The sequence below is a fragment of the Perca fluviatilis genome, chromosome 7, assembly GCF_010015445.1.
Source record: "Perca fluviatilis chromosome 7, GENO_Pfluv_1.0, whole genome shotgun sequence".
NCBI lineage: Eukaryota > Metazoa > Chordata > Actinopteri > Perciformes > Percidae > Perca > Perca fluviatilis.
The window spans coordinates 16066429-16080590 of record NC_053118.1 but is presented as its reverse complement, the minus strand read 5'-3'; the positions used below and the strand labels follow the sequence as shown (position 1 = coordinate 16080590).

Here is a 14162-nt window from a genome sequence, read left to right as displayed (position 1 = left end):
TTAATTACTATTGTATTTTTTCAAAACACTGACACGATGAGTCCCATTTTCAGAAGTTTCCCTACTCAGCCAGTTAGGAGCTACTTTTAGAGGTTTTGTGAGTATAACCCCTGATCCATTTTGTATCTTTGTGTATAATATGTCAATAAAATGTCAACAACGGTAAAACGATTGTAGAGCATTGTAACACTAACAGTTATTAAAAAATGTTCTGTGTCTGTCAGAATCATCTGAACTGCACTCCCTTTCTTTCTTTCTTTCTTTCTTTCTCCAACGATCATTTCCCGCTACCTGTATTCCTTTGACCCTGGCCCTGATATTGACTGACTGCACCATCAAGCCCCTGAAAGAGCAGAGCTCAACCTTTGTTATGTCAAAACCAGCTGTCTGTGTGTGTGTGTGTGTGTGTGTGTGTGTGTGTGTGTATGTGTCTCATATATTCTCTAGAGGAGGTAGTTAATCTCAAGAGATGTGAACCACACACACATGCTGTCGCCTCATCACCTGAGGTTCACTCCGAGACCCTTCCATGTGTGTCAGCCATGCAGTCTGCCTGGGTTGGGTTAGAAGGTATCTCAAGAGAGTTATGACACACACACACACACACACACACACACACACACACACACACACACACACACACACACACACACACACACACACACACACACACACACACACACACACACAGGCTCCCAGGAGTAAAGGTTGGAGGAGACAAGGTGACACTGTGTCTCTGTGATACCTGGTTTCTGTCAGAGCTCGGTGACAACTGGTCACCTCTGACTGGACACACACACACACACACACACACACACACACACACACACACACACACACACACACACACACACACACACACACACACACACACACACACACACACATTTATTTGTATGTAAATACACACAGATGAACATGCACAAACCTCACACTTCTGCCCAACCACACAAATAAAACACATAAATGAGCAGATGAACTCAGGTATATGCACACAAATACATAAATGCAGTTATGCACACAGAGGCACACACATCCCACTGTTTACGCATTCATTTCTGATTTGAGCCACAACCTTGCATGGCAGATTGAAGTAGTCTCTGCGGTGACCAGTCACCTGCTGCAGTGACAGAGGACATGGTGTCTCACACTGTGGCCCTTTCCACATGAAGGTCAGATGCAAAATGTCAGAAGTACTTAAATATGCATGTGCCACTTGAATGTGTAGCACTGTTAACTCTCCTTTGTCGGCAACCTGAGCCTTTTACATCTTGCTACAGCCTGTTCATTATGTCCTTGTGTCACTCTGTTAGGATCAAACGTTTTAGTTTTACATACATTACATGATAATGTAATTGAGAAAATGTTCAAATTGAATCAGAGGTTATTGTGCTAAAAACTTTCCATCCAATATGTCTCGCATACACCTGAGTTAAACACAATACTGCTTCATTTAGAGCAGACTATTTAAGTATCTTAAATATTGGTAATTATGTGCATGTGTGCCATACATAGCTGTGACTATGTTGCTATGCCACCCAGGTTCCATCTGTTTATATAGAGACAGAAATATATTGTATCTATCTAAGTTACAGTAAGTTCAAGTTAAGTTATGCATGCCTCTGAAGCTTACAGTGTTGCTATGCAACAAGCACATTTTGGGGCAATAATATTATGCCGCAAGACATAAAAACTAAGTAAACTATTTCAGACATACAGACCTATTTATGCTGAAAATTTGTCTCAGGCTTTTAGAAAAATATAGTCATGAAATATTCAGCAAAGCCTTTGCAGAAATTCTCTAAAAATGAAAGACTTGGTACCACTTTATAATAACCATCGCTAATACATGGTAAATTGATAGTTAATTAAACTTAAGTTAATAGTTATTTTATTGTGAACCACAACTAAATAATAATTAATAATGTTTACTAATTATTACCGTAGTTACAATAGTAGTATAATTTCTTATTTCAACAGCTTGTTTTTGCTCACATCACAAAATGTTTATGTATTATATTGAGTATTTGTTAATCATTAAGAAATTGTTTATAAACAGCCAATAAATATTATTTGGATGGTTATTATAAAGTTGCATCTGATGAATATAATATCTTGTTAATGGTTAATAATTTTGTTTGTAAAGCATCTATAAACATTATTAGGATAGATATTATCAATGTACAAATAATCAAATAATCATCTCTTTTATAGATGGGGCCAAATCAATGTTACTTGATGCTTTATAAACCATTTAATAATCATTAACATATTATTACAAGCATTAGTTGCAACTTTACAATAGTCATCCAAATAATGTTTTTAGATGGTTTACAAAACAATTATTAACCATTGACAATGTATTTACTATCTACATGTATAAACTTAGCATTAATTAGGCGATAACATTACTAATAATTAGTAAGCATTTAAATCATAATTTTATTGTTTGTTAACAGTAAAATAACTATAAAATAAAGTTTAAATAACTATCAATTTGCCATTTATTAATGATGTTGTTATAAAGTGTTACCAATGGTTTGTCACATATTTATCTGCTCAATGCGTGGATGTGTTTGGGTGTATTCCACTTAATCACTACCTTGGTAGTTCAGCATGGCCCGTGTTTGCTCTCACCTACAGAAAAGACCTTGAAAGGCAACAGATGTTCAAATTCACCTTGCTGAACTTCACAAATCAAAGCTAGAGCACTAATAATGAGTTCTTGTCAGTTGAGAAAGAGGAGAGATTGTGAGGTTAAAATAAGTACACACACACACACACACACACACACACACACACACACACACACACACACACACACACACACACACACACACACACACACACACACACACACACAGTCCCAAATACACACCACCAATCATTAACAGCTAAGCTAGGGTCATACTTTGCAGCTGCTCTTTCTGGATAAGATAAGACTTTGACTGCTGAGAGTGTGTGTGTATGTGTGTGTGTGTGTGTGTGTGTGTTGTGTGTGTGTGTGTGTATTTATGTCTGCATCTTTGTCTGTATCTGTGCCTGAAAACACCTGTTCAAACAAAGCTGTAGAAATACGACTGAATAAATACATTTCATATATACAGTAACCAGCCATCTGTCTGTTATAGTGTTGTAAAAGACTGTGTTGTTAACATTGACTTTGATGACAGTAAAACTATAATAAATCAAAGAGCTTCATTGTATGTACTTTAGTGATACATGCTGTGGGCCGTATTGTCATGCGGGGAAATAATGTTTTCATGAGGTAGAGTATTTCTTTTCCTCGCCTCAACCCCACCGTAGGGTGTTATCCAATCAGCCATTGCAATTTTAGTGTCACTGTTTTCCATCCACCTGGTTGACAGTGTACTTTGCACATTATACATGTGGCTTTTTTTTCAGTGGTGAAGGTGCATCTACATACACATCTCCAAAATCACGAGTCCCTTTTAGTCTTGTTTCAATTTAATTATACCATCTTCAACCAGTAGACACCTCTAATTGCACACATGCCATTTAAAAAAAAAAAAAAATCCAATTAAGGCAGTCATGTTGTGAAGGCAGAGTGAAGACTTTTATTCTCACCAGCATCTCTAATTCACCACAGTCTCCATATATGAATGACTTCTCTTTCCGCTGATTAAATCTCTTTACAGCCACTAAAGGAGGCAGGTATGCGGTGCACCTACAGTCTGTGATTTGAGTGGCAGGCTTTGTCAAAGTGTGATTATTACCACCAGATCCACTGGTTATCTTGATTAACTTTTGCACTGCCAACATTAAGCTGTAACAAAAAAGCCATGCCAATTTCTGTGTGTATGTGCATCAAACGGGTAAGTCGGGTTGGTATATCGTGGTAATTCACACAACCTGCCAGTTTATGCGGTGAAAATATTCAAGGGTGTTAGAGATGGTGACATCCTTGAGATGCATGGGGACGCAGAATTTAATCAGTTCCATGACAAAAAAAACATCCTGAAACAATTAAAACTTTTCTCACTTCTTTGCATCACTAACACCCATTAGAACAGTCCATTCCCACCAATCCCCTCAATAGCACAACACAGGGTTAGCAGTGGCAACCGCAACCAAGGTAGCGCCTGAAGCATCATATTTTTAATTGCAATAGAAGTCAACTTGTGGCTGTGACAACCAGCAAGAGGTGGTAGAGCAGAATGATAATTGTTAATATAAACGTATTGGTTTTTGTCAAGGCTAAACATTTCCCTTTTACTGTAATATATCATCATATTTCAAAAACAGTTTTAAACTTAAAAATTAAAAAAATAAAAATTCTTGCATTTCCTATCTTGAATTCTTATATTATGTCTGAATATAACCCTTTGTTTTTAGCAATGTATTTTAATAAGGTGACATGTTTCTGTCAACATCTTTCGTAATGGATCCGCTAGTTATGATTCAAAGTTCGAGCAGGCTAAACTCTAAGCAGGGTTTGTAACAGCCGGTTAATGTACCGCTTCTTTAATATTTAATATGGGAAGATTTTAAGTTTTCATGAAACTGACTGGATGTACTCTGAGTGGGTGGCTGACCATATGGTGCCAGTTTTCTGAATAACAGATGACCTCAGATCAGATTTATCGTGAGAGGGACACGGGGAGAGAAAAGAAAGAGAGATGGGGGTGCTTTGGCAACACTGTTCATCTAACATTCATGCCAATAAAACAAGCTGAGCTAAACTGAAGCAACAGGGAGAGAGAGAGAGATGAGAGACGGAAAGGCAGAGAGCAGAGACAGGGGAGTGAATGAGAGACGGGGTGAGAAGAGAGAGTACAGGCAGAAAGAGGGGAGATAGTGAGAGAGATCAGAGAGGGAGCAAGACTTCCTGCTACGCCTGTATAAAGGCAGAGAGATCAAGTTCTTTACCAAAATAAAACTCACATACCAAGAGTTTGACACACTCTCAGACCAAAACAAAATTAAATATTTACTTGAAGAAAAACAGACACTGCCATGGAAGCAGCACAATATGTCACAGCCTGATGGAAAAAAAACACAGAACTGGACTGAGCTTCTTTAAAATGTGCCCTCTTTTATAGTCCTCACCATTATCATTGCATTCATCTGTTAATCTAAGACTCATTTTATCAGTTATATTATTCTTTAATGATTTGTTCGACCCAACTCCTTGTATGTTTATTTAGTACAGTGCAACATAGTGTATGTGGAGTGTATGTAGTTGTGTGCAAATAATTTATTTTCTTACATTTCTTGTTCAACATGCTTTGGCAGGAGTGAACATAGTGGTCATTCAAATAAAAGCACATTAGAAAGAAAGAGAAGTAGTTAGTAAAGTGCAGTACAGAGGGGGAGGGGAAAGAGTAGAGAGACAGAGAAAGAGGACAGACAAAGAAAGGGGGTTGCGGGAGACACCCAAAAGAACACCTGTTGAGATTAGGGTTGGCACGCGACCCACTCCAACTCGCGTGGCAGCTGCACCTCACTGGAACAATGGCAGTAAAAGAGAGAGACAGAGAAAGAGAGAGGAAAGTTTGAATGCACTACTTATCCTTTCAGGTCATGTGTGTGTGTGTGTGTGTGTGTGTGTGTGTGTGTGTGTGTGTGTGTGTGTGTGTGTGTGTGTGTGTGTGTGTGTGTGTGTGTGTGTGTGTGTGTGGCATACTAATGTGCGCACTGAGAGAGAGAGGGAGAGACAGAGAGAAAGAACTAGAAACAGAGAAGTGTAGGCAGCCAAGAAAAAGACATGTGTATTCAAGTTAACTATGAAGCCAAAACTAGGTGAAAGGTCTTATTTATCTTTGGTTTGTAGAATAGAATAGAATAAATAGAGGACACCTGCTCAAGGTACTGAATAAGGTGTTAGCTTAAAACGCCAGCCAGCTGTCACCCCAGGTGCACTGAGTTTGTTGGAGGTGAGAAAAAAAAGTATAATTAAGAAGATGTACTATATTTGAAAATTTTAGAATGACTTTAATTACGGATTTACAGTCTGTTCGTAATGACCTAAACATATTCCCATTTTGAGTTGTTTTTTTGCTTTAAATGTATACAGTATATTTTTAAACGTTAGTGTATGATTTAGAGTATGCTTTCCTGAATGCTAAATCCTGTTCAAACAAGGTATGGCCACTTCCATAACATAGACTTATACACGCTATAATGTTCTACTGAAGTTCCTTATTAAAATGGCATTGGTGTGAGTGTATGAGTTAACATTCTTATTTCCATTGCAGTTCTGCTCCATGAACACACAAATTGGAGCCCAATTACCCCGTTGCTTTACTTGGATGCACTGCAGATATGAGGCCATATTGACTATAATTGTATCCAGTGAAATGCATCCAGTAACATTGGTGAATATACTTTCATACTAATTTCCCAGTGGTGATCCGAGTCACCTCTGACTCTCCTTTCATTTAGACTCAGAACATCTGACCATCTATCTCAATCACTCACTCTCTTTCTCTCCGTCACATACACACACAGACCTACTTTCATTTCCATTTCCAATTCATTTCACATTTTGATGACATTTTGATGTGCAGAAATGTGCTCTCTTGGAAGGTGAATTAATTACAGTGGTGACTGATTTTAACGGAGCAGATTTTTTGTTTTGTTTTACCAACTTCAAAAGTGCTTTAATTTTCCTTTATTTAACTGTCTGGTCTCCCTTACCACAGTCATGGCATTCATAGTTTTCTCAAACACCCACGCACACATACAGAGACCTACACACTGCACAACAGCATCGCTTGGATGCCTCTCTATCGCGAGACATTATGTAATTCACCCCTGGTAACTGTTCTGGATGCTCGGTCTGATCTCTGTTACCCTCCCTAAATTCTCTGCAACACAGCCGAGCTGAGTCCTCTCCGGCTATGCGACGCCATCTAGCGACCATCCAACACTGCACTGTAGCCTCTGCTTGTTTTCTCCTCATTCCTCCTTTCCTTTTTTGAACTCGTTACTGATTTAAAAGTTAAAATAAACTCATTATTTTGTTGGGGAAACTGCATTAGGCCCGAGGAAACAAAGGTAGGCAGCGACTGGTGTCTGATATATGAAGGTATGTTATAAAATAAGCAAAAAGTAGAAGAAAAAAAAGAATTTGTATTGAACATGATTATGATAACTTGGATAGTGTAACGTTGACAGTCTAAAAGTGTTGTGATTTTCTATGTGCCCTAAACAAAAGAAACAATGTGTAATGTTGTTAATTCTGGCCATCATTTAGTTTATAAAAAAGTGCTATCTTGTTTGGTAGTAAATTGGATATAATTTCCTCCGTGCGTAAAAGGGATGAAGTGTGCGCAAAAGCGCAGTGGCGTGCATTTACTGTCACCCGTTCTGGTTTGTGTCACTCCACGGAAAACTGCACTCGATGTCAGTTGGAGGTGTGCGGATGTATGTATGCTCGCTTCTTCGCCCCTTTCCCCCCCTTTCCTCTGTCTGGTGTGCTAGAGATGGTTGGTTCGATGTTTGTTATGTGACAAAGGACCGCCCAGGACCCGCCTCGTAGAGAGAGAGAGAGAGAGAGAGAGAGAGAGAGAGAGAGAGAGAGAGAGAGAGGTGAAAGCGCAGAGCATAGACAGTTTGGCTGTGAGTCTTTTCACACACCAGCTTAACGATCATGATGTGTCCAAGACACATTTCCCTGTTCGTGGAGCGCTCACTAAGAGAGGCTCAACTGTTGAACTGGTCTTGTTTAACGACGTGTCAGTGATGCAAGACCTCGGTCAGCGACCACCTGTGGGCAAACAACCACCAATTAAAACAATTATAAATTTTATTAATTTGTAAAAGTAACCTCTTTCCTATGAGTAATCACTTTTTAAAATATACAGTACATCGGATACACATAATATTGTGTCTTTAAAGGTGGACCTTTAAGCTTTTACTCTCCATAACAGCTTTAAAGTGTTCTGGCGCCAGATTCCGTATTTCGGTGTTATAGGTGTGCACCATTAATAACACCAACACCGACAATTAGATACATATTACAGGGTACATTTCTTTTATTCAGTATCCCCCAGGCAACACAGTGGCACAAACTGTGCTCAGTGTTAAAGTTTCCATATGGTAAAGTACACTTAGCTTCCCATATAGCTATATGTTAATGGTATGCACATGGGCTGGTGGTAAGAGAGTAAAAAAGGGGTTCCATAACATAAGCCAGTGTCTCTTTAAAAAAATTGAAGTTTCTTGTTGTATTCTGGAATGAGGTCAGACACGAGGCTCCTCATTGCACGCGCTGATTATTATTAGATTCCATTTTCAGCCAATCAGCGCCGAGGAGGGCGTGCGTTTGGCACAGAGGCAGGGTAGCGACAGCGTCCGATTGGTGGATTTTTATCGCCGTTGTATCTCCGGGAAGGGATAAATACAAGCAAGGGGGGCCGAGACTGGAGGGCTGCTTGAAACTCGACTGCAGGTCTGCAGATGGAAGGCGGACAGTGTAACTCTAGGTTCCTTTTTTTCCTCCCCAGCATGCATGGCTTTTGTTTCTAGGAGAGGGGACAGAGCTGATGCAGAGAAAAGCACTTACCTTACACTCTGTACTTGGGAGCATACTGTAAGTGCCCGAGTGCACAGTGTAGCACTCAGTCTGCGCTCTGCAGCTGCATAGACTTGTTCAGCCACCACACGGCTGAATTGATTTTATAACAGAAGGAAGAGGCTGAGAGAGACAGATAACAGAGTACTCAGTGGAGAGTGGGCTATACTGTCCGTGTTGTTTTAACACAAAACCTGGAAATTAAACTTTTTTTTTTACACATTAGCCTTTTAAGGCTACTCTGGACTGAACTGTTATCGAGTTTCCTGCACATCTCAGGAGTGAATTATTTCTTGCGCTTTTTTTTTACTCCGCTCAAACTGTAAAGAGGGGGAGAAAAGAGCTGAGTTTGCTTTAAAGTGAATCGGAGGACCAAGGAGAGAGGGAGAGAGAAAGAGCAAGTACACCGCTCTGTGTATAACTGGGCAACATGGTGCAGAAAATGAGCCACACCGAGAGCACCGCCGAGGCGCTGTCCTTTTTTGCCGGAGATTCGAGCTCCGACTCCGGAGCGTGCATGGATCTGGACCCGGCCGCCTCGCCTCTCTCCCCGGGCTCCACGGCGTCTTCGACCGCCGGGGACAAGCTTGGAGAGAACCCGGCATGGTGTAAAACTCCCAGCGGTCACATCAAGAGACCCATGAATGCGTTTATGGTGTGGTCACAGATAGAGAGGAGGAAGATCATGGAGCAGTCTCCGGACATGCACAACGCTGAGATCTCCAAGAGGCTGGGGAAGCGGTGGAAGCTTCTCAGAGACAGCGACAAGATCCCCTTCATCAGAGAGGCGGAGCGGCTCAGGCTCAAGCACATGGCGGACTATCCCGACTACAAGTACCGGCCGAGGAAGAAGGTCAAATCAAGCGCCTCCAAGCCTGGCAGTAACGGAGACAAGGGAGAGAAACTCAACAGTAGCTCTAACAACACCAGCACTAAGACATCCTCATCTTCGAGGAAGAATGGATCCAAATCACCCAGCAGCAGCAGCAGCAGCAGACCCCACAAATCACTTTTCGGCAGCAGCAGCAGCAGTAGCACCAAAGCATCACCGTTTGCCTCTGAGCACACATCAGAGCACCATCACAACTCTCTCTACAAGTCGAAATCTGTCTCCTCAGCAGCCAAGCAGATACCGGATGGCAAGAAGCCCAAGCGGGTGTACGTCTTCGGGAGCAGCGGGGCCAACTTGAGCGTCAGCCCCGCGTCCTCCGTCGTGGTCCCGGCCAGCCCGACGCTCAGTAGCTCGGCGGACTCCAGCGACCCGCTCAGCCTGTATGAGGACGCGGCCAGCGGCAGGGAGGAGGGAGCTGACTCCCCCGCCAGCAGCAGCAGCAGCAGCAGCAGCAGCAATCTGGGCGGTCACACATACAGCAGTCGGCGGGCTTCCTCACCGACTCCCTCCGGCTCTCACTCCTCCGCCTCGTCGCACTCGTCCTCATCCTCTTCCTCGGAGGATGAAGAGTTTGAGGACGACTTGCTCGACATTAACCCGAGCCCCAGCTTTGATAGCATGTCGCTGGGGAGCTTTGGCTCCTCGGTGCTGGACAGGGACTTGGATTTGAACTTTGAGTCCGGCTCCGGGGGCTCCCACTTTGAGTTTCCCGACTACTGCACACCCGAAGTCAGCGAAATGATCTCCGGGGACTGGCTGGAGTCCACCATCTCCAACCTGGTGTTCACGTACTGAGTGAGCAAAATGCAAAACAAAACGACAGGTAAATGTCCTGCGAGCTAAAATATGACCACAAGCAGAAACCGGAGTTCCTGGTACAGTGGGCGTAATAGTTCAAGTGTTCTAGGCAAGAAACACCAGGCAAGTAAAACCCCACTGAAACTAGCCCCCGTCTCGTCCATAAAGGCAAGAGCTGCAAATCGTTGGAGAGCTAAACTTTAAAGCGAATAACGTGCTTTTCCTACTTTTTCTTTGGATGCGTGGACAGGGGGACTTGGTTCCACCACAAAAGTGGAGTGCAAACACGAGAAGGAGAGAAAAAGGAAAGACTGACTGCGTTTCCTGTGAGTGAAACGCTCACTGTTTTTGAACTGAACAACTTAACTGTGATTGATTTGCACGTTATGCGGTCCGCCGTTCACTTAATCAATATTGTTGCTGATTTTAAAAAAAAAAAAGGGACATTTCACAACTTTTTACCAATCGCCAAGTGAACTTCACCACTAAACAGGTACAGAAATAGGACTGTCGTGCGACTTCTTTTTATTTTTTTTTATTGTGGTGTGTCACCGAGAGGGATTTTTTAATGAAACCGAGGTGGGTTGATGTTTTTTATAAGTCGAATATTTTCTCAAAAGCAGAAAACATGTAAAGCATGATAGCCTACTTTGTCACTATCTTGTGCTGAGATTTTCTGTGAGGCTGTCGAGCAATTTCAAAACTAGTATTAGGGTTATTTAAATAGATTGGTGGCGCTCGCTTTCGGTTCTTCTCTTTTTTTTTTAAAAAAAGGACATTGAAATAATCACCAGCTGTTGTAATTTTTCAAACTTCAGGATTCAAACGCAACTTCAAATCTGTGCTGAACTTTATACACGTGTTCTCTACGATTCAGGACCAAAATTCTTTAATTTCAGATGATAGCTATAGAGAAATCCTCACCGATTTTTTTCATCTTCTGAGCTTTGTTTTGTACATTTATTCAGATGCCATTTTATATGGGATGTTGTATTTATATACTGGGCCAAGCATTTTGACTTGATCATTTTTTATTTCTTTGTACATGATCTAGTCCTGTTTTTTTCTTCCTTTCTTACATGGTTGTTTGTCAGTATGTGTCTGTCACATTTCCTTCTCAGGCGAAGGGCTAGAGTTTTAAAAACACACAACTTTTGATTTCATTTTATATTTAAATGTACACACTTTTTGGACACTTAAAAGAGAGGAAACAGTTTGATTATTTTCTCAGTGTATTTTTGTACAAATCTATATAGAAAATGGGGGAGTCAACAATCGGTGTGTGTAGCCTACGAATACAGCTGTATTGGATTTCCTAATTTTTAATACCCCGGCAGGCTGGTTTTCATGCTGCCTTCAAGTGCTCATGGTAAACTCGTACTTATGTCTTGTATCGCTTGTTCAAATGCTTTTGTAAGAACAGCCAGCAAAATAGACCTTCACTCACTATGGTGCCTGTTGTTTGATTTTAGAAATTAAAGGCACCAAGGTATTTTTTACTTAAGTGACCCGGGCAAAGGGAATAAGAATTCAGTGTGTAATTAGCCTAGTGTTTTATTCACAAATTTGGAAAACTTTCTTTGACTTTTACCAGCACATACTGACAGGACTTCTTTGATGTCCAATCCCTGAACAACCCATATTGTCAGTACAGACATGAGATACTTAACCACGAAGTTATAAGGATGCAATTACGATTTTTCCGACAGCACTTGAAAGCAGCACCAGCCTTTGTATCTGCCTACCTTCTACGTTTACAGTGCCAGTCTGCAGGCTCCTTAAAGACACAGGAATGCATTATTTCTAGAGGCTATTCCTGTGGACCATGTGGGTTTAACAGCATCACTATCTTAAGCAGCCACTTGTTTTTGCATTTCCCGTCAGATATCTTGCCTATGACAACAAATGAGGAGATTGTAGCTTTAAATTTGACTTATTTCTTGATGTTTTCATTAATTGATGTCACATTTGCCAGTCAACCTCTGGATTGAACAGGCTATCAATACAGCAAGCAAACAACAAGGATGATAACACCAAGCATATTCAAATTTCTGACTTGAGTTCCGCAACACCTACTTGTTCTGCGTTTCTCATTGTATTTGAATATATAATCTTTTCTACTTGTCAGCTAACTATTAGCTAATAATTGTTTTAGTATCTTTATGGCATGGTGAATAGCATTTGTATTTCAGATTCAGGTTATTAGCTGTTGTGTTTTTCAGAAAAAAATGAAAAAATGAGGAAAAACGATGAAACGTGAACTCGATCTTTGTATATTTGACTGTATCATAAAGCAAAAAGATTGTGTGTTTATGTACGTTGTTGCTATCGAGGACAGGCACTGTCTAGAACTGCTATCTTTTACACATCCTTACTTACATTTAAGGTGGTCAGTTCAGGACTCTTTTTTTTTATATATATATATGAAAGCATTTTTAAATATATTTACTTTATTTTTCATCCATCCTGTGCAATATGCTGTGTAGAATTATCATTTATTGTCTCTAATCATGCCATAAACAAAGGAACCACCCTTTTTTTGAGACTCTGAGAAAGGGAGGGGAAACTCATGCCAGCTAAATTGTGTCCATTCACTGCCTGTCAGATTGTTGATATAAACTTGTGTACAGAACTTTTTCAAGGAAGGAAATAAATATCAGCTGGAACTGAAACTCCACAACTCTTTTCTTGATTATTTTCATCTCTCTTTGCCATTCAGCAGTTGGCCCCCAAAAAAAGGTTGTATGCCCAATATTGGATTCCAGAAATGGCTCATATAAACTCCTAATTATCATTACCAACTGTGTGCATTGATAAGCATGGCATTGATCTTTTGGCAATGCTTTCCAAAAAATATAAAAGGAGAGTAAGTATTCAACGCAAGAACACAAAAAAACATCAAAGCTATCTACTCAGCTTATCACTACACCTGCTTTTTTTTAAACCTTACTATATGGATTGGTTCCCAAAATGGGTTAACATGGAATAACCAACAAGCACAGGCTGATAAATGACTAGAACACGCTTTTGGGAAATCCACTCCAATTGTGTGACAACATATGCATCCCAACCAATAACTACCTACTTCTTCAGAGGAAGGCAACAATGATTGTGGGGATGGCAGCGTGAAATAAAAATTTGATCTTTTTCTATAGTTTTTTGTTTAGTTATTAATAAGTAAAACCCTTTTGTGGCAAACATCTCCATCTAGAAAAACACGCTTTGTTTTTCAAAGTTTCACATCAAAGGATTGCCTATGTCTGCACATCCTTCTTAAGACATTTTTGTACACAACACAACATTGTCTTCTATGCTGAGTGTAAATGGCCCACAGATGATCAAATAATCTTTTGGAAAGCTCATCACTGAGTTATGAAAAAGCACACTTCCATTCCCAGTTATACTGGAATAGGCAGGACTGATTTAAAAAGAGTTTTATAGCAGGCTCCCCCCTTTATTAGGATGTATGGTCTTGATTCTGTAAAGCTTTTGGGAAGCTTAGGCTACAACAGCACTCTGGAGCCAAGAAATAGATGCATTTATATAGACTCAAACAGAGCAAATCAATAAGATTATTTTAACCCTATCGTGACAGATATTTGATAGGTTTTCATGTTAAGCCCCCATAAGGCTTAAGTGTAAATCATGCAATCAAAATGTATCTTAGTAGGGGAGTGGTGATCTGAGACCTGGATGTCCCATACTGATGATTATATGGTCATGTGACATGACATTTCTTAGAAATTAGTCTATACACATGTTGTAATCCCAACAACACTCAGTATATCTTTTGGTGTGAATAAGTGTATTTTCAGGAATCCCAACAAATTATGAATTCTTAAAGTCACACAATTTTTCACAAGCTTAAAACACAATAATGAATTACAATGGATGCACGTACAGATATATATTTCCCCCTTGAAATTTTACAGA

General features: G+C 40.4%; 1 protein-coding gene across 1 annotated transcript; it reads left to right on the top strand.

The window, feature by feature from the left end:
• Positions 1-8389: 8389 nt before the first annotated feature.
• On the top strand, positions 8390-12901 carry sox4b (SRY-box transcription factor 4b). Its single transcript, XM_039805648.1, has one exon. It carries the CDS (start codon positions 8970-8972, stop codon positions 10224-10226), a length of 1257 nt encoding a protein of 418 aa, XP_039661582.1. The 5' UTR covers positions 8390-8969; the 3' UTR covers positions 10227-12901.
• The last annotated feature ends 1261 nt before the right edge of the window (positions 12902-14162 follow it).